Source organism: Piliocolobus tephrosceles, chromosome 7, assembly GCF_002776525.5.
Source record: "Piliocolobus tephrosceles isolate RC106 chromosome 7, ASM277652v3, whole genome shotgun sequence".
Classification (NCBI taxonomy): domain Eukaryota; kingdom Metazoa; phylum Chordata; class Mammalia; order Primates; family Cercopithecidae; genus Piliocolobus; species Piliocolobus tephrosceles.
Genome location: NC_045440.1, coordinates 10,741,002 through 10,760,092, shown reverse-complemented (window position 1 = coordinate 10,760,092; position 19,091 = coordinate 10,741,002). Strand labels below are relative to the sequence as shown.

The window sequence follows — 19,091 nt, the reverse complement described above, 5'->3', positions numbered from 1 at the left end:
CTCCCTGCGCTGAGTGACCTGGGCCACGTGGGGTCTCCCTGCGCTGAGTGACCTGGGCCACGTGGGGTCTCCCTGCGCTGAGTGACCTGGGACACGTGGGGTCTCCCTGCGCTGAGTGACCTCGGCCACGTGGGGCCTCCCTGCTGAGTGTGACCTGCACATCTGCGCTTGGCTTTGGGGCATGTTCAGGAGAACAAGGCTGGCAGGGTGTGGTCTTGGTGCTCGCTCCATGCTGGGAGTGCGCAGAGTTGAGCCTGTGCTGTGTGCGTGGCCCGGCGTGGAGCCCGCGTTCCTGTGTGTGGGAGGGAGCTGCTTCCCCTTCAGTGCTGTGGAGGAGGATGCCGGCCTCCGCCAGGCCGGGTCAGCACTTTGTCCCGGGTCTGACCCCGCGGCCCTGTCTGCGCCTGGCCTCCCTGTTCCAGCTTTAGTGACGGTCTCAGGAGAGAATGCAGGCAGAGCCGGCTCTCCTTTTCCTGCCCTGGGGGCTGACATCTGACTCACGGATGCCACTGAAAGGGCGGCCCTTGTCGCCTCAACTCGCTTTTCATCAGTTACCATCCTCCGCAGGGCTGGGGCACCTCCTAAAGTGAGGATGAAATGGGCTTGAGCTCCCAGCAACAGCCACCCCGTGACTGCAGGTGCCTCCGAGGCCGGCCCCAGGCACGGAGAGGGAAGCAGCCAGGCAGCCGGCCAGGGAGGCACCGTGCCAATGCACTCAGATTCCAGAGCTGGCGCCGTGCCCAACGGCGGGAGAGAAGGAGGACATGAGGCGCAGGACGCAAGTTCAGGCCACCCTGACCTGAGGAGGTGCAGCCGCCCGGAAGCGCATGCTGATAAAAGGGTCTCTTCTGCTGTGGGCTCTGAGGCCTGCAGAGCCAAGACCTGATCTCCTAAAGCGAGAGCAAGGGGCCGCGGCCACCGCAGGGGGCTTCACGGATTCATGGTGAAAGGTCCCAGTGAAATCCCAGGAGAGCCCAGGAGAGTGTGACTGAGAAATAGATCTGGGGTCCTGTCGCCAAGGTGGTGTGTAAACAGTTTACAAATGACAGCAGATGTTAATCATCGAAACCAAGAACAGCCCTCGTTCATGCACAGTAGAGCTCTAGTCTTGCACAGGTTCAGTGGTTTCAGGAAGATGCGTTGTTGGGGAACCACAGTCCCTGGCTTATCGCACATACTTGCCATGGCTAGATTCAGGCCAACATGGATATCGCATTTCAGTTAAGTTGAATCAGACGCTGCAAGTCAATGTCAGTTGTTTTGGGCTTAAGTTCATGTCTGGTCCAGCTTAAGTTGTTAGTCCAGGGTTGGGAAGAGAAGCGGCGCTGGGCTTACAGGGTCCTCATTTCCAACCTGCCTGATACTGTGAGACGCTGGGGTGGGTGGGAGTGGGAAAAGAGGGAAAGGGATTTTGAAAATACTGATTCTAATTTTGAAATCTGTGTTTAAACGTATCATCCCAGGGCTCCTTGGAGAAGCAGCTGATCCCAGCTCTGGGGCACGGAAAGTTTCAGGTGAGCGTGAGGCTTCGGGGCCTTCAGAGCAAGAAAGTGCCCTTGGCAATGGGGCAGGTGGAGAAGATGCAGGAGCCAGCCCAGAGGGGCTCCCACTGGCCAAAGAAGAACCTGGGAGTCCACGAAGTGGGAAGGGGGATTAGGGAGAGAGACAGAGAGCTGGGGGCGAGGACAGGAGAGCCAGAGAGAGAGGGACAGGCAGGGCTGGGGGAGAAGAGTGAGGGGAGACAGAGGCTGAAATGGAGTGGGAGGGGCAGGGCATCTCGTTTCCCTTCAGCGGCCACTACGACATCATTGTCAACTCTCTACTCAGAAATCAGTGAGGAAAGGGATTGACTTCAGCAGCTCCCCTTTGCTTAAGAGAAACTGTTTCATCTCCTCTTGATGAGAAAATACCATTTTCCCAGAATGCTTGGTAATAAATGTGGCAGGAACGGTAAAATTAGATCGACTATTTTGCAACCCAGATGAAGGCACTGATTTAGGAAAAGGCCGTTGACAGTTGCCGAGGCATCGAGGACCTGGAGGCAGAGCGTCTGCGGGAGCTGAGGCATCTCTGCAAGGGTTTACCAGCGACGGCTCTGCAGTCACCTCTTCAGACAAGGGATTGCCCTGGTGCTCGATGCCACCCCACAGACGCCTTCCCTGAGCTCACCCTGCACCCACATGCCCTCTGAATCCGACGCCTGCAGACCTTACTTCCGGTGGCAGGAAATGCAGCTGGCAGAAGGAAAGGTTACGTGATGGAGGGAGAATCCACTCCACAAGAGCAAGACTGTGGCCTGGCCCCAGCAGTCACCGCCTTTAGGGAAGCAGCGGACAGAAATCAATGAGACAACACAGGCCCGCAACCAAATGCAGAGCCCGACTGTTGTTGGCTGCTGGTTGGAAAGATGTGCTGGGGACGGTGGGGAAATCCAAATAGGAACGGAGTGGAGTTGACATCACATAAAGTGACCATGAGCTTGCCTGGGATGGTTCTGGCTCACACCTGCTGTTCCGGCATAATTATTAATCCCAACTCATTCACTTTCCAAAGTGCCGTGTTCTGGTGATAATTCCTATGGTCACTCAAAAGCTAGGGAATTGGTGTTAGTTGTCTTAGGTGTGAATAATGGTGTTGAACTTATAGGGCATCTTCATTCCTAGGAGATGCCTCAGGCTCAGAGAATTTAAGCTACTCGGAGAGACCAGGGGCACACAGCTCATATGATATAGAACTGGTTTATAAAAGCCGTGGTAAACAAAACCCAAAAGTGGGCACGGGACTGGAATGGACATTTCTCCTAAGAAGATATACAAAGGTCAACACGCACACAAAAAGACGTATGACACCACTCATCAGCACAGAAATGCAAATCTAAACCACGAGGTGCTGCTTCATAACCATCGGGATGATTATCATGTACTGTTACAAACCAGAAATAAGTGCTGGTGAGGATGAGGAGGAATGAGCATCCTCATGCACCGCTGCTGGGAATGAAAAATGGTGCAGCCATTGTGGAAGACGGTGTGAAAGTTCCTCAGAAAACAAAACCCAAATTTAATTACTGTATGATCCAGCACTTCTACTTCTGGGCATAAACCCCCACCTTGAAAGCTGGAACTCAACAGGTGCTTGTACACCCACGTTCGGAGCAACATTACTTCAATAGCCAAAAGGCAAAAACAGCACCATGTCCATCTACAGATGAATGCAAATGAACACAGTGCAATGTGCTAATGCGAACTAAACATGGCTGGCAAAGGATGCCAGGACGTCTATATTTGAGTCCTTGTGGACGAACTGTAACCCACCTTAATAGCAGACAGGACTGAAAACCTAATTCAGGAGTCTGTGCCTGTGACAGTGGCCGAGTCTTGACCAATCCCAGCGGCCATACGTCAACCACGCATAGACGGCCGAGTGTTCAAACTGTTTCAGTAAGGCAAACGCCAACCTGGAACCAATCCAGCCGTTCTGCACCTCTCTGCCCATTTTTATACATCACTCCCCTCCCCCCCCTTTTTTTTGGTCTGTATATTTGTTCTGACCATGAGGCATCCTTGGAGTCACTCGGAATCTGCGGTGATTCTGGCGCTGCCCGATTCATGAATCATTCATTGCTCAATTAAACTCTTTTAAATTGAATTCAGTTGAAGTGTTTCTTTTAACAAATGGAATATGAATTCAGCCTTAAAAAGGAGGGGAGTTGACACAGGCTATAACACGAGGAACCCTGAGAATGGTATGGTGAGTGAAATAAGCTGGTCACAGAAGGACGAATCCTAGAGGGTGGCACCGAGGAGAGGTCCCCAGAGGAGTCGGAGCCACAGAGACAGAAGGTAGGATGGTCGGTGGCTGCCAGGTGCGGAATTCCTGTCTAATGGGGACAGAGTTTAGATTTAGGAACTCTATATTTTAAAATGTAAATTTTACAGTATGTGTATTTTATCACAATAAAAATGTATTTTTTAAGTGTAGTAGACTTTGCCTCAAAAGCCCCAGTTCTTTCAACCTAAGTAAGAAAATAATGCAAAATACACCAAAGACTTTAAGACCCTGTTCATCCTAAGGCAACGTAACATTCACAAATAAAAGAATAGCTAAGTTAATTGAGGTCCGTTAACTTATTAGCATACTGTGCTACCGTTAGGATGGACGGCCAGGAAGCTCCTTCAGAAGCTTGGTAAGAGAAAACCTGGAGTGACTGGAGGGGCGGAGCTAGGAGGGGGCCTCCTCGAGGGGCTGCGGCGCTGGGGAGGGCTGTTTCCCGTTCTGGGTGTGGGTTACAGGGGTCTCGGCATTTTGTGAGAATTCCAGGAGGTGTGACATTATGGTTTATGTATGTTTCTATATGTATGTCATACATCAAACAATGTTGACTACAGTTCTAAATAAATTCAAAAATTATGGATTCGTATTGGCAACTATGTAAAGACACACACTGAAGGGAAAGAGGGAAAGGAACCTCCCACCAGCTACCAGAGATGGCTTAGGTGACATTCCCGAGGCCACCACAGTGACATCCCCCCAAGGCCGTCACGGAGACGTCCCCACAAGGACTTGGGCCGACACCAGTGTCCCCGTTGCTGCAAGGGGTGGGCAGTGGTGTCCGTGGTGTCAGTGCAGGTTGATACACCATGGGTTTGCCCCAGGAGAGGACCCCCCATGGCTGCTGTGCCCCCAGCGGGACCCAGGGTGGGAACACCTGCCAAGCTGGAGACAGCAGGTCACAATGGCTTTGCTCGCGGTGACCAAATCATCTCAGGCTGGACACCAGCCCCCTGGGGAGTTGTGCCCTGGTGCTCACTTGAGCACTTCGATTATCTTTAGTAACAAATTCCCTTCAGCCCAACTCACTGCAGAAAGATGTGGAGAACAACAAAAAGGAAAACCAACCCCAAGTGGTCTCTGCCGAGCCCTGATGCACGATGGGACCTCAGGCCAAGCCCACACCAAGTCACGCCCCAAGGGACTAGGGAGAATAGCCGCGTTTGATTTTGTCCTTCAGCTTCACCTAAGTCTTTCTAACAGCAAGGACTTGGCTGTCTCTAGATAGCAGACAGACACTATCCAACTTATTCTAAAACTCTCTTTCACTCTTACGCTCAGACGCCCTCATGCCACTGGCAGGTTGTAAGCAAATCCAATACGGCAAATAGTAATTAAGCCTGCAGAGAGGAATTCTGTATGTCAGCACACCCAGGACCGTCTGTTACAGGAGTCTCACTTGTTTTCATTTGCCCTGCTCTCACATAGACTTACCTTCTTCCCTACGTGTGGGTCTCGTGTTCGGGACGATGGTGCACCGGCACCTGCCCTCGCAGGAGCTCCTCTTTTCTTCTTTGCTGTGGTCAGTTCCTGGGACCCAGGGGCCGAGTGGATCACGCAGTAACCTTATCACAGGGGATCGTTCTGGGGGCATGCGTGGCCTTTTCTCCGGCTTGCTCGCTCCTTATCTGCATCCATTCTGTCCTCTGCACTCCTTCCTTCTTTCCTCTGTGCCCCACTCCCATTCCACTCCTCTCTCATGCACAGTCACACACAGTAGAGAGTGTATTATTTACATATACTTTTGCAGGATTTCTATTGTTGTACGTGCCTCATTTTAAACTCATGATAATGTTTTTCGTGACACATCCTGTCCTGTCTTACTTTTCCCTCCACGCACGCAGGTGCAGAGACCATCCATCCACTGTGCTGTTCTCATAGTTACACCTGATCCCAACAGGTCCCTCCCCCTGCCCAGGTGGACACCAGGGGCACCCTCTTTAGCCTCCACAGATGATGCCGCAGGGCTATCTCTGTGCCCGCAGACTCATGGCCTGAAGACTCCCCCAAATCAGGCTGTAGAGCTGCCCACCAGGCCTTAAATGACCGTGACCACAGCCATTCTCAAGTCCTCTCCGAATGGCCTTGCTGCTGGCACGGTCCTCAAGGGACATGCCCCTCATCCCCACGGCATCTTCTAAACTCCCCTGGTTCTTCCTTTTTCTGTTTTCTCCTAAGAGTCTCCCGTCCGGGTGCTCAGTGCCAGTGGCTGGATCCCCCTTGCAAAGCTGCTCCTCCCCTTCAAAATCCCCAAGTCACCTGTGGGATAAGGTGAGGCTTTGGGACTCTTCCCTTCCCCAAAATATCTGACCCGGTGATTTTAGCATCTGGATCATCCTTGTTGGGTTTGGTTATTATTCCCTTGCGGACGATGAACACTTTTCTAATTCTGTCATCTCTATGTTTGTTTGCCCCACTTTTTTGTGAGAAGTAGAGCTTTCTCCTCCTGACCTTCCCCACCTGCGCTCTGGTGCTATGGACCACAAACCATGGATTACGCTGCCCTTTGTAATGCGCTGTCCTGCATTAATGACCTTGTTCGCATTGAGGCTGAAATCAGCCAGAGCTCGCCCCTGGGACCCTGTCACTCTGACAAGTGTCAAAGTTTGGGGCTTACTTGCCTCTGGAAATAAAGGACATCCCCACTCACGCTGCGTCTTTCCTGCTGCAGGTCTGGGATGAACATTTCTGCAAGGGGCCTTGGCTAGTGTTGTGCCAAACGGTGCACAGCAGTGGTTCCCAGACTTCTGGCCTCAGGACTCCCTCGCTCTGAAGAGCCCCCCGGGGAGGCCCCCAGCACGCTCCAGCCTAGAAGCCAAAGCAGAAACTTAAACATTATGGATTAATTCATTTAAGATAAACAGTACACTCCTTGTATGTTAACCTAAATAACACATTTTAGTGAAAAATAATTTTTAATAGCAAACAATGTTACTATTAGCAAACGTTTAATAGAATGGGAAAGAGGGGAGTATGTTAATAGCTTTCTCAAATAAATATGGATTTTTTTATACAACAGCAAAACTCAACAAACTGTAGTTTCTTAAAGGCTGGTTGCAATGTGGAATAGGAAACCATAACAATAATGGTGATAGATACTGCAAGAGTTGAAGAAAGAAGAAAGAAACACGAAAAGCAGCTCAACAGTCTAAGGTTTATTTTGGAGAATAAATCGGAGAGGGCCTTCTGCCCAATTTCGGTCAGGAGCCTTTTCTCTTACAGACTAAGGGTATGTAAGAGTTCTGGGAGGGGCAGCTTATGACAGGCTAGGAATGTTTCTGTGTGGAGGACAGTCTTATTGCAGGATTGGAACGTCTCTGGTCAGAGGGGAGGTTATCTCGGGGTTGGCACGTCTCTGGTCAGAGGTTTCATTTGTGGTTTAAGGTCATGCTGACATTAGCCATTAGGCTGATGTTTTGGGGCTGGATTTAGGCGGTTTCTAAACCAGAACTTACAGTGGTGATGCTTGTCTAAGATGGCGATGCTCCTGCTCCGTCAGTGCAGACTGTGCCAGTCTCCCCGATGGTAAATCCAGTCTGGGTCTCTGCGGGGAATGGCATCATTGGCCACTGGATTTTGTACAGGGGCTTGATTATGGAGTTCATCTGCACGGGTTTCAGCTGAACGCCAGGTGCGCCCTTTTTCATCAGGAGTGAGGGTGGAGGCTAGAATGATATAAATGCCATGCCACATTAAATTAAAGGACTGAGTAATATGCAGAAATTCCTTGCGATAATGAGAGGGATTTTCAGAGGAAGATCCCAGATGCTGTTGGATCTATGACAAATCATAGGTAGAGAAAGGGTCATGAACGCGAGCACTGCCTTCAACCCAGCCGCCCCCGGAGGAGGAAGAATGGCAGAGGTGGTTTGACTGGCTGGTGTTTCCTTTGTCTCTAATGTCCAAATGTAAGGCTGGGCCCAGCAGCCCCCAGGGGGCATCCAGGAGGGGCCCCAACCCATCCCCATAGACCACGTTTGAGAGAGTGGCTGGCACGGCCCCTTTCTAGAGGCAATTCTTAGCTCCAGCTGCTGCTACCCTTCTTCGTGCCCAAGTGGCCTCTGGCTGGGCCCCAGTCTTTGGCTCCCAGGGCTGGGGCTGCAGCTGGACTGTGGTTCCTGGACTTCCTCACCCAGCCTCACCACAGGGACAGGAGGGCCTAGCCTGGCCCTGTCACCTGCCCCTCCTGGGTAATCTGCCTGGGCAGGCCTGGTGGAGTCAAATGCGAGCTTTAAAAACAGGTGCTCCATACCAGAGGGTTCTTCTGCCACCCTGAGGTCGGCTGCCAGGTTGGAGGGGCCACAGGACTGGGACTTGGGGCCTTGAGGAGTGGTGGTGGCCACAGCGTCAGCCAGCAAGGACTCGGAGCCTCTGTCCTGTGGTCACAGGAACAGCATTTTGCTGGCGGCCGGTGGGTCCACAGGGAGGTCCCCGCATGGCTACACGGAATCCCCACCCTGTACCGACACTGTGAGGCAGCAAATGGTGTCGTTTTGAGCCACTGGGCCTGTGGTCGTTTGTTATGCAGAAGAATAAAATTAATTAAAACTTGTTACGATAAAAATTTTAGATTTCAGTTTCCTCCATCCCCAGTCCCGGCCCAAACTGGGAGGGAGCAAGAGATCAAAGAATGGCTGAGACACAGCCTGCCTGGAGAGCCGCAGGACAGCACTAGGACCCGCAGCTTCCAAGCTGCTTCTGCCTGGGTTCCCTGGCTTGCTGCTGGCCATGAGCGATGGAACTGCTCTCCCGGGCGGTTGCTGGCTCCAGGTTCTGGGGATGCCTGCTCCTATCCCAGGTCCTGGACAGTTCTCGGGTTGGCTCCAGGTTACTGGGATGTTTGCTCCTCTGCCGGGCACTGTGACCTTGGCTTGCTGCTCAGCTTTCAGGGTTCAGGCAGTGGACAAAAGCCCTCAGTAGCCTGGTGGGGAACTCACTGCACCACAATACCCTGTTGAATAGGTTTTGAGGAATTTCTGACCCCTTCAAAGCTGTACCCAATACCGGTGTGAGGCGGGGCGGAGGCATGCACGTTTCTTATGTGGGAGTGAGGCGGCCGGAGGCATGCACGCGTCTTATTTGGGAGGGGGTGGAACCTATTCCTGCGATTCTCTGACGAGCCCCAGGATGAGAGGATACGTCACCTGGAGAGCGCTCTGGGCAAGAGCTGCAGAGAGAGGCAAAGCCCAGAACCGACCCTGTGGGCCCTGGAGTCTCCCGAACCCACCACAGTTCTGCCCTGGAGCCGGACGGCAGCTGGGCCTGGGAAGCAAATTGGAGATGGGCTCGTGCAAGCCCTCTCTGCTCAGGCTCTGCAGACACAGTCGGAGGTCCCAGGGTGCAGGCAGTACTGACGGGCTCAGAAATTCTGTGTTTTCTCCTTCTAGGCACAACTGTCTTAATATTAGCAACCTGATGACAATTCCTCATGCTCCTGAGTGCTTCCTTCTCTGCCTGTCTTAACTGACATGGTTTACAGAAAATAAATTACATGAACTGAATGAGTATTTTGCACTATTGTAGAAGATAAATTGATTTAATTATTATCTAACTTCAAACACAGTGGAATAAACAGATTATCATATCTATGCTGGCATATTAGAGACAAGATTTATTTCCTTTTGTTTTGTAGAAGATGCATTTTCCTTTTTGGAATCAGAATGACAACACAAAACCAATGAACCCTAAACTTCCATCTGCTCCACTGCACCCCTATTCCTCAATATTCTCAGGGTCAGGAAAGTGAATGCAGGAAGTTTCACAAAGTAAAGCCCCACAGGATCACAGAAGCAAGAAGTGAGTCTACAGGGATTCTGTGGAATGCAGGAAAAGGCTGACACATTCCCTACCGCCCCCTGCAATGGCAGGGATTCTGTGGCACCCATAGGGATTCCGTGGCATCCACAGGGATTCCGTGGAACCTACAGGGATTCTGTGGAACGCAGGAAAAGGCCGACACATTCCCCCCCGCCCCCCCGCAATGGCGCATTCACTTGCAGGGGAATGAAGCAGGTGGAGATGGTTCATAATTAAAAGACACAAGCGGGACGTTAAGAATATTAAAATTATTAATTTGCCAATATTGAATTTATTTTCATATTTGCAAAGCATGTGCTGTTAATTAAGAAGCACTTAGGCTAGGCACAGTGGCTCACGCCAGTAATCCAGCACTTTGGGAGGCTGAGGCGGGTGGATCACCTGAAGTCGGGAGTTCAAGACCAGTCTGACCAACATGGAGAAACCCCATCTCTAGAAATAAAAAATACAAAATTAGCCGTGTGTGGTGGCGCATGCCTGTAATCCCAGCTACTCCGGAGGCTGAGGCAGGAGAATCGCTTGAACCTGGGAGGCGGAGGTTGCAGTGAGCCGAGATGGTGCCACTGCATTCCACCCTGGGCAACAAGAGTGAGACTCTATCTCAAAATAAACAAACAAACAAACAAAAAACAGCAGCATTTAAACGGGAGGTTTGCAGGCTGCTGCCTCTGACAGCCCAGGTTCCACAAGGCCATGGAGGTTCTCGGTGGAGGCAGGAGTCTGGCTTGGCGTCGCTTCAGCACAGGTTCTTACCATGGGACAAGGGGCTCCTGGCCACTCCCACGCCTCACAGTGACTTCCGAGTTAGGGGAAGAGAAGGGAGGGCAGGGCTGGGCAGGGCGCTCTAAGGATGACCACAGCTCCCCTGAGGCCGAAAGACGGTGGAGCAGCAGCACCTGCAGCTCCTGCCTCACGTGTGGCCTCCTGGGAATGCCCCGTCGGGAGCGGCCTGCGTCCTGTCCTCGGGTGACACTGGGAACAGTGGCGTCTGCTGCCACATGCCTGTGCTCCAGGGCCTGCGACATGCATCAAGCTGGGGATACTGCATGACCACCAGATCCTAGGGGACCGTCTCCAGTGCCAGAAACACCCCTGTTTCACCTGCTTCCAGAAGGTTCCAGCTTGTGGAAGAGACGTCTCTTAGAGACCTGGAGGGAACTGGCAGGACAGGGGGCAGGGGAGACGACAGGGCTTCCTTCCCCTCCCTCCACGCTGCCCACCTGAGCATCAGCTTTAGGCAGGGGTGGTCTGGGCTGATGTTCTCCAAAGACAGAAGCGGACAGCAACCCCCGAGCCGCCACCTCCCCCGGTCAGAATGGCCCTGATCAGCAGATCAGCACTGGGGGTGTGGGGGGCCCAGCAGCCCGCCTGGCAGCCCCTCAGAACGTCGCCATCATCAGGGGACCCTGCAGTTCCATTCCCCAGAGGAAGGGAGACGAGCACCACGCAGCGCCTGGGACACGGATGCTCACAGGCAGGACAGGGCACACGCAGGTCCTGGATGCTCACAGGCGGGACAGGGCACACGCGGGTCCTGGATGCTCACAGGCGGGACAGGGCACACGCGGGTCCTGGAAGGCACAGAGGGTTGCTCTCACCACAAACAGGACGAGCGTGGTGGTTCCGGCAGAGCACAGCAAATGCACGTGGTACCTTGAATTATGCACCTAAAAATGACTAAAATGGAGTTTTATGTATGTTCTACCACAGTAAAACTCTTCACAGACAGAGGCACTGCCCACTGCCCTCACAAATGTTGTACCAATTGACTGATACTTTTTTGTGTGTGTGTGTGAGACGGAGTCTTGCTCTGTCCCCCAGGCTGGAGTGCAGTGGCACCATCTCGGCTTCTGCAAGCTCCGCCTCCCGGGTTCACGCCATTCTCCTGCCTCAGCCTCACAAGTATCTGGGACTACAGGCGCCACCACGATGCCTGGCTAGGCTACTTTTTCGTATTTTTAGTAGAGACGGGGTTTCACCATATTAGCCAGGATGGTCTCGCTCTCCTGACGTCATGATCTGCCCGCCTCGGCCTCCCAAAGTGCTGGGATTACAGGTGTGAGCCACTGCGCCCAGCCTGACTGATGCTTTTAAAACTTAGTAATACCAAGAACTGACGACTGCTTCTATGACAAAAAAGAAAGTCCAACAGGAAAAACTGGTACTTGATATGATTCACAAAGTAGAGAAAATAAGAAATTCAACTATAATCAGACTACTTAAACTAGAACATTTTAATACCTAGAAAGCATTCTTAAAACAGAGACTTTCAGATACAAGGTGATTCAAAACTTCATAAAAATATATGAGCTTCAAATGATACAGTTTAATGGAATGTCCATTTTCAATTTTTACAATAATTAGAAAAACAGAATCACGTTTCATGTAGTAATTCAAGACATATATAATTGCAAATCGGTGAAAAATTTCCATTTTACCCAATTTCTCATCCGAAGCCTCAGATGGCACCTTACCCATCCGGAACAACACATGAATAAATAATATGGCAGAAATGTCTTTCAAGTTCCCAGAGAACTAACTCTAGGCCCATTTCACATTTGTCTTTCATGTTTTTTTATTAAAGAGGAGCTCTTCTTAAAGAGATACTCCATTTTAGTCACTGCTCTTCTCAGGGAGGATATGTGTGATCCAGTAACTAAAGAAAGCTGAGATTACTCTGGCATGGTCTGGAAAGCAAAAAACAGATAAACAAAAAATAAAACAAAGACAAAAAGAAAAATCGTAAGTTATTATTATGTAGACATGAGCCTTTGGGCCCAAAGTGAACTCCCAAATAATCTAATAAAATGCAACTCTGGCATAAAACTGATGTTGAAAGTGACACATTACACCTGCTAATCACACATTATGTAATCTGCATGGCAACACATTGGCTCAGTTATGAATATTTGTATTTCACTGGGGCATGAACCCTTGGTTCACTGGCTCTATTAACCTGCACTTCAAAACATTACAGTGCAATATTACAGGCTTAAAATCAGACCTGAAAGAAAACCCACATACAAACCGAAATGAAAAGGAAATAGAAGTTTATGTCAAGGGTGAACAAGTAGAAAAAATTCAGAAGTGGAGCCATAAGTGAGACAACATAGGACCACGTGGCGCCCACGTCATGAAACTAGGGCTGCGGCAGTGCCAGCCAAAGGCAGCCGAGACACCACATTGTGACACCACAATCACCCCTGATGTTACCACAACCCTCAGGGCTTCCACAGGGGGGCCGTGGCTCCGACCTCTGAGCCCTCCGGTCCCCAGGATCTGACCTCTGAGCCCGCCGGCCCCGGCTCCGACGTCTGTGCTCACCGGGCTCACGGCGGGACACTGGCTGCCAGGGAGGGCTCTCCCCAAAGTCAGGTCTTACAACTTGTCAGGCACCAAATGCCGCACCTAGAATCTGCTGCTTCTGAAGCTTCCAACCACAGAGAGCCAAGCTACAGACAGCAGAAGCCCATCCATGCTCCCTGCCCAGGCAGGCTCCATCCCGCCCCGGGGCAAACTGCCTGAGCTCTGGAAATCCCCAACAGTCAGGATGATAAAAATCTAATTCCCTCACCGAGGGTTAGAGGAGGGTGCCAGTCCCCAGTCCTTCTCAGTGCACGTGCGAGAACACTCAAGGAATGGCAGCTACTACTGATGAGGAGCGAGTGTAATAAAACGTCACAGAGGCGGGGGAGCTTCGCCCTGACGCCGGCATCCCAGCTGAACGCAGCCCCCACGACTGAGGAAAAGCAGCTGCTGAGCCAGAGAAGAGGGAGAGGAGACACGGTCGGCAGAAAACACCCACACCTGCTTTTAAAATGTGATTTCTGTGCTCATCCTATGGAGGTGAGAGACACAGTGACTAATTAAATTCCTAAGCTAGTATTACGGAAAAAACCCTTAATTTCAAAAACTATATGCCAAGTCTGTATTAAACAAATACAATGTGTGAAAACAAAGCTTCATTGTTCATAAAATTTTATTTCATAAAATAGCTTGACGTAGAAAAACTGTAAGCACATAGCCTACAGAATTCAAAGGAATCCTTTCTTAGAGAAAACAGATTCCTACACACAGTTTAGTTCTATCAGTGGCTTAACATAAATATGTGTGTATACAAAACCCGTCCGATGATTTTAATATAAGAAACCAATTGTTTTAATATCGGGGGTTCTGCTAAATTCTTTTGATGCAAAAAAGAATTGCCAAAACTCTTTTGGTGCATGTCAGAAAAGCCTCAAGTGAGAAACAGAACAAAAATTTTAAAAATTAAAAATTTAAAATTGCTTACTTTCATCTCTCATAAAAATCTATCAGTTTAACATAATAAAATTGGCTTGTTCGCGGTTTGAGATAAATCTTATTACGGAAATCTGAGTTTGTTAAGTACTTGCTGTAAGAGGCCTGACGACCAACCAGAAAGAGAGATGCCGGCCTGCGGCCAACGCCGCCCTCTCCTGCACACACAGGTGCCACCTTCCCGGTGGGGCTCCTCCCCTCCGCCACTGTCGCCCGTGGGCCCTGCGTCCTCCTCCAGTGTCGTTTCTCATGACCCCTGGCCACGCTCCTGGTGGGCGTCTGTACTCACTGTCCCTGATCTCTCTCCTCCCTGCACTCTGGGCCCCACGGCCCTCTTCAGCCTCAGCTGGAACCCGAGGTCTGACTGGCACCTGCATAGCCACCCAGCACTACGCTCCGGGCAGTGCTCTCACCTCAAACCCAATCCTTCTGGGAGCTCCTCCTCCTCCTCCTCGCGGTGACCTGGTCCTCCCAGTGCCTCGCCGGCCACTCGGCAGCTCCCACTGGTTCTACCTCCACAGTCCACCTGGATGTCGGCTACAGCTGCCTAACCCATGGCTGCACCTTGGTCCATGCTGCAGGCCCCTCTCAGCAGGTCCTCAGCAGCACCCACCTGGTCTCCATTCTCCACGCCCTCCTTCCAGCCTCAAGATAACAGCCCAGAAGCCTCATAGCCTCCAGGAACCTCCTGTCTCTGCATAGAAGCCCACAAGGCTGCACATGTGCCTGGTCCTGTCACCTCTCCCCATTCTGAGACTCACTCAATGCACCTGGCCCTGTCACCCGCATCCCCTGGTCCAGCCACCTGGCTCCTCCCATGTGCCTGGCCCTGTCACCTCTCCACCTTCTGCACCTTGTGCGACTCATATCCATCCCCTGGTCCAGCCACCGGGCTCCTGGCAGCTCCCCAAACACACGGGTTCACCCACCTCAGCGCAGGTACACTTGGCTGCAAAAACACCTCCTCTTCCCACTCCTCCACAGCCTCATCTCCAGGATCTACCTGGAGCTCTATGACGCATCTCACCATGTATCTGGCTTCTTTTCCAGCTCCTCAGCTAGGGAGCGAGTGCCCTGGGGGGGTCCCTGCCAGGATTCCTCAGTGACAGGCTCCACAGCCCGGAGCACCACACAGGGCATCACACAGCTGACACCTCCTTGACGGAAGAGGGTGTTCTGCATAAAGGCAGCTCCACCGGCACCCACATGCTCTGCACGCTGATGGTCCCCGCAGCCCCCGGCTCCCTGCGCCTGTGCCACGGCATCGTCATACCACGGTGATGGAACGCTGTTCGTTATCTGGCTTCTCTAACATGCTAGTCTTGACACCTCAGCAACCCTGTGGGTTTCTAAGCACAGAAACCACCCCTGACACTTTGAAACTCCCTTCATGAAATGTGCAGAGACTCCTTCTCTGGGACGGGTGCCACACACTGGCCCTGGGCCAGGTGTGCTGCTCTGCACTCAGTGGTGTGCAGGTGAATGGCTCAACAGCCTGGACTTCAGATTTTCAGCATTTGCCGGTTTCTGTGGCCTGAATACCCTCACCACAGCTTGTGTCACCACACATGGCATTGGGAAGACATGAGCACAGCCGCCCTAGCACACAACAGTTTGCTTGAAAAGGATGCCCGGTGAATGTGGTGGAAAATAAATCATCACCACCACGTCAGGGGTTCAATAAGGTACCAGACAGTTGGAAACCAGCAAAAATTTACCATCTACCACACCAGTAGAGGAGAAGGAAAAGGGGAAGAAATGAATTCACTTCTATTGAAACTTAGGAAAATTTGGCTCCAAGAGTTGATAGCTCCCAAGTCTGGAAACTCAGACTGCACATGCATTTCTGCATATATTATGTGAAATATTTTTATATCAAGCAGAGATGCAGGAAGCCTGTTTCTCTGTGGGACTCCATCTCCCACGCCATATGTGCAGCGTCATATTTTCCAACTCATTGCTGTTTTGGTGGCATGTAAGTCTTTTAGAGGCAAACCTCGATGAGAGTATCTTAAGCAGGACCTTGAATAAATCGTACGGTACTTACCAGGAGGCATCGTGCAATGCTCTGGGAACATTTCCAGAGCACGCTTCAATCTCTCAGTATCTTGCAGAAGCAGCAGTGTTTTCAGGTGGTGCAGGATGGACACGTCTGAGGGCGGCATGCTGTGTGACGCAAGACGGTCCAGCAGTTCCTCAGCGGCATCGGCGAGGGCGACTGAAGCTGCATCTCTGGAGACACCTACATAAAGTCAGTTTTACTTGGAAATACGGTTTTGTTTTTATTTCTATAAACTAAAGATAAGCTTTCCTCTCCTAACGAAGGCCTCAAACCTACACTTCCACATAGAATGAGATGTCTGGGAGATGAGAAGCTACCAGAAAGGAGAATCAGAACAGAGCTCAGTACAAAACACCGCTGCACGAACGACCATGGAAACCTGGCCCGTCTACGCGCCTGTCTGGTGAGATGCCTTCCCTGGCATCTGTCTGGTGAGATGCCTTCCCTGGCATCTGTCTGGTGAGATGCCTTCCCTGTCCAACATACAACTCAAGGCCATGAACAGCAGCAGGATAAACCAGACGATGAAACCAAGCTCTCTATGTCATAGCTTTAAAAAGAGTCAAGACTGTGGCTATTTAGAAGAAATCAAGGAGAACGGAAAACAAGCCCCTGACTTCCCCTCGGTCTGGTGGCTGGTCTTGTTTCTCTGGCTGTGGTTCAGCAGTTCAACTACAAAACGTGGTCGCCTGTGGTGGTTTCGGCATCAACCTTGCTTGGAATTGGCAGGACTTCTTCAACCTGTGACTCTGTGTCCTGTAACAATTGTGTAAAACTCCCAATTGTCATGTCCTTCTGTCCCGCCCTGGCTCCGTCCTCTCTCCTGTCCACCTGGGCCTGTTGCAGAGACACCGGACTTCCTGCTCCAGGTCTGCTGGGCTCTTTCCTGTGTTTTCATCCGTTTTCTCTCCACCCTGCATTCTGGAAACTTTCTTTCACCCGTCTTCCCGGTCACTAATTCTCTTTTAGGCGAACCCTCATTTGCTGTTTCCCTGTCTTTTGAGGCCTGAATTTTTGTTACCATATTTCTCAGGCCTAAAATTTCCATTTGATTATTTTAGTAGATTCAAATTACCTGGCAAAATGCTCCAATATTTTCCCCCTTATTTTAAGCTTCTTGTCTGATAACATCAGTGTCTCCTGCTCCAGCTTCACAGCTCTTTTCTTCTTGTTTTCGGAGCTGTGGTCCTCTTTCTTGGCATGCCTGGTAAACTGCTGCTGAATGCATAGGAAAGACTGCGGAGGTCTAGGATGGCGATATTTTCTTCTAGACGTCTCACCCTTTGCTCCACCAGGCACAGAGGAGAGGTGGATCCCCTGGACTGTGCAGGGACTGAACTGACTCCAGGGTGGCCACACATTTGGGACAGGGTTGTCTGCCTCTGGGCTGCCCTGCTCTGCTGGGCTTCAGAGTCAGGCCAATCCTCATCTGATCAACACCTCAAGATGGCCAAGAGGCCCCGATGTTGTTCGGAGCCTCTCTTGTGTGGCTTCTCGTTTTCCACCCACAGCTTCAGAATTGAGCAAAGGCTCTAAGGGAAGCCATGCAGAGGGTTGAGTTCTGTTCTCCCACCTCTGAGCCCAGCTGGCCCCGGCTCCGACCTCTGAGCCCACCGGCCCCGGCTCTAATGTCCGTGCTCAGCAGGCTCCAGGCTCTGCTTTTGGTCTCTCAACCTGTGAGGCTGGTTTTTCTGCCTCTCTGGGCTCCACCGGGTCCTTTCCCCAGACCCTCACTCAACGCCCACACTCAGGACTGGCGGATTCCTGAAGACAAGTGGCTGCAGATGTCTCCATGACAACCTCCCCGTGAGGGTTCCGGGAGTTTCATCTTTCTATGAGACCATTTCCTGAGGAGCTTGCTAATTCCTTCAATAGGTATTTCTCAGCCTGGCTTTTTGGTTACTCCCGGCATGACTGTTGGTCTGCCCCCAGGTGCTCGAGCACACACAGAATAGGAAGTTTACTGAGATCTTTCCGAATTCTACTCTACTTTGCAGTATCTTAGCCACGTCGTCCTGATATGCCATCTGGATGTGTTTTCAATTTGTTAATATAATCTGCTGAGAAACATGCTAAAGAGGAAGAGGCTGGAGTGCTCTTCATACTGAAACCAATCTATTAAAAATGGTACTTCTGCATCACTGTTAAAAATCAGTTACTTAATTCCCAAATTATTACATAGCTGATACTTCTTAATCTTGTTCATAAGAACACCATCAAATGCCCTGCTTAAATCTGGATCTGCTAAACCCACATTAACCTGAACCTACTGGTAGCATCATTAAAAAGACACCTATACCCACAAAATTAAAAAGTATTACAAAAAATTAAAGAGAAAAAAGCCAGGAAGCCAGCCCCTGGTGAGTATCTTTGTTCTGGGGCAACCCCGTATTCCTAGGTCAGCTGTCGACAAAGCGGAGTGCAGACGTAAGCAAGCGCCATCTGTGACATTAAACCTGTGCTTACTTTCCTATGTCAATACAAACAACTGCACAAAAATGTTTGCTGAGAAATCACGCATCCATTCCACGTGGAAGAGAAAATGAAATCTGTCCTAAAGGCGCAAGCTGTGTTTCCTTCACCTCTCGGTCTGCTTATGAAGGTGAGCTCAGCTCGTCAAAACCTCTAATTTTGATTTATCTCTTGTTTAGAAAACAGCCTGGATGCCAACACACTCCAAAACCTGACCTTAGAGGCATGGAGGACACGGGGCCAGCCTGTTCTTGGCGCAGGCCACGGCTGCCACACTGCTTCTCTGGATAGGCCAGGGGCACGTGTCCGTCCAATCATCAGTGGAAAGCATGTAAATACTCTGATCTTTGCCTTATAACTAATTATTTACATTGAATATTTTAATGTATGTTTTCACATTTCAGCATTATATTTCTTTCTTTTAATAAACTTTTAAGTGGATGTCTCTATGCAAAACAGTAAAAAACATACCGTCATAAAAATACATTTCCTGTGTTGACTTCAAAAAATTTAGAACACTATCTGCCTTTTCATCGGTAACTGTATCATCTTCCTCCCCGGTGTCCGCACCATCCTCCTCCCTGGCCGGTATCGGGTCTTCCTCACTGGCGTC

At 50.7% G+C, this 19,091-nt stretch overlaps 1 protein-coding gene across 8 annotated transcripts in view; it reads right to left on the bottom strand.

The window, feature by feature from the left end:
* The window catches only part of ERICH1 (glutamate rich 1), a 70,894-nt gene that overhangs the window by 2,686 nt on the left and 49,117 nt on the right, over positions 1-19,091 (bottom strand). For 3 of the 8 annotated variants that reach the window (XR_003309360.1, XR_003309361.1, XM_026453917.1), the window contains 4 exons: positions 18,950-19,091; positions 15,992-16,186; positions 7,284-7,493; positions 19-6,636 (listed from right to left, as the gene is read on the bottom strand). The exon at positions 18,950-19,091 is cut by the window's right edge and continues 554 nt beyond it. Coding sequence is in view for 5 of the 8 variants with exons in the window: in XM_026453917.1 (XP_026309702.1) it covers positions 7,324-7,493; positions 15,992-16,186; positions 18,950-19,091 (507 nt within the window). In the remaining 3 variants the exon portion in view is untranslated. Of the gene's footprint in view, positions 1-6; positions 6,637-7,283; positions 7,494-11,861; positions 12,333-15,991; positions 16,187-18,949 lie in introns of those variants that run through there. The other 5 variants (XR_003309362.1, XM_026453914.1, XM_026453915.1 and 2 more) reach the window with 5 other exon arrangements.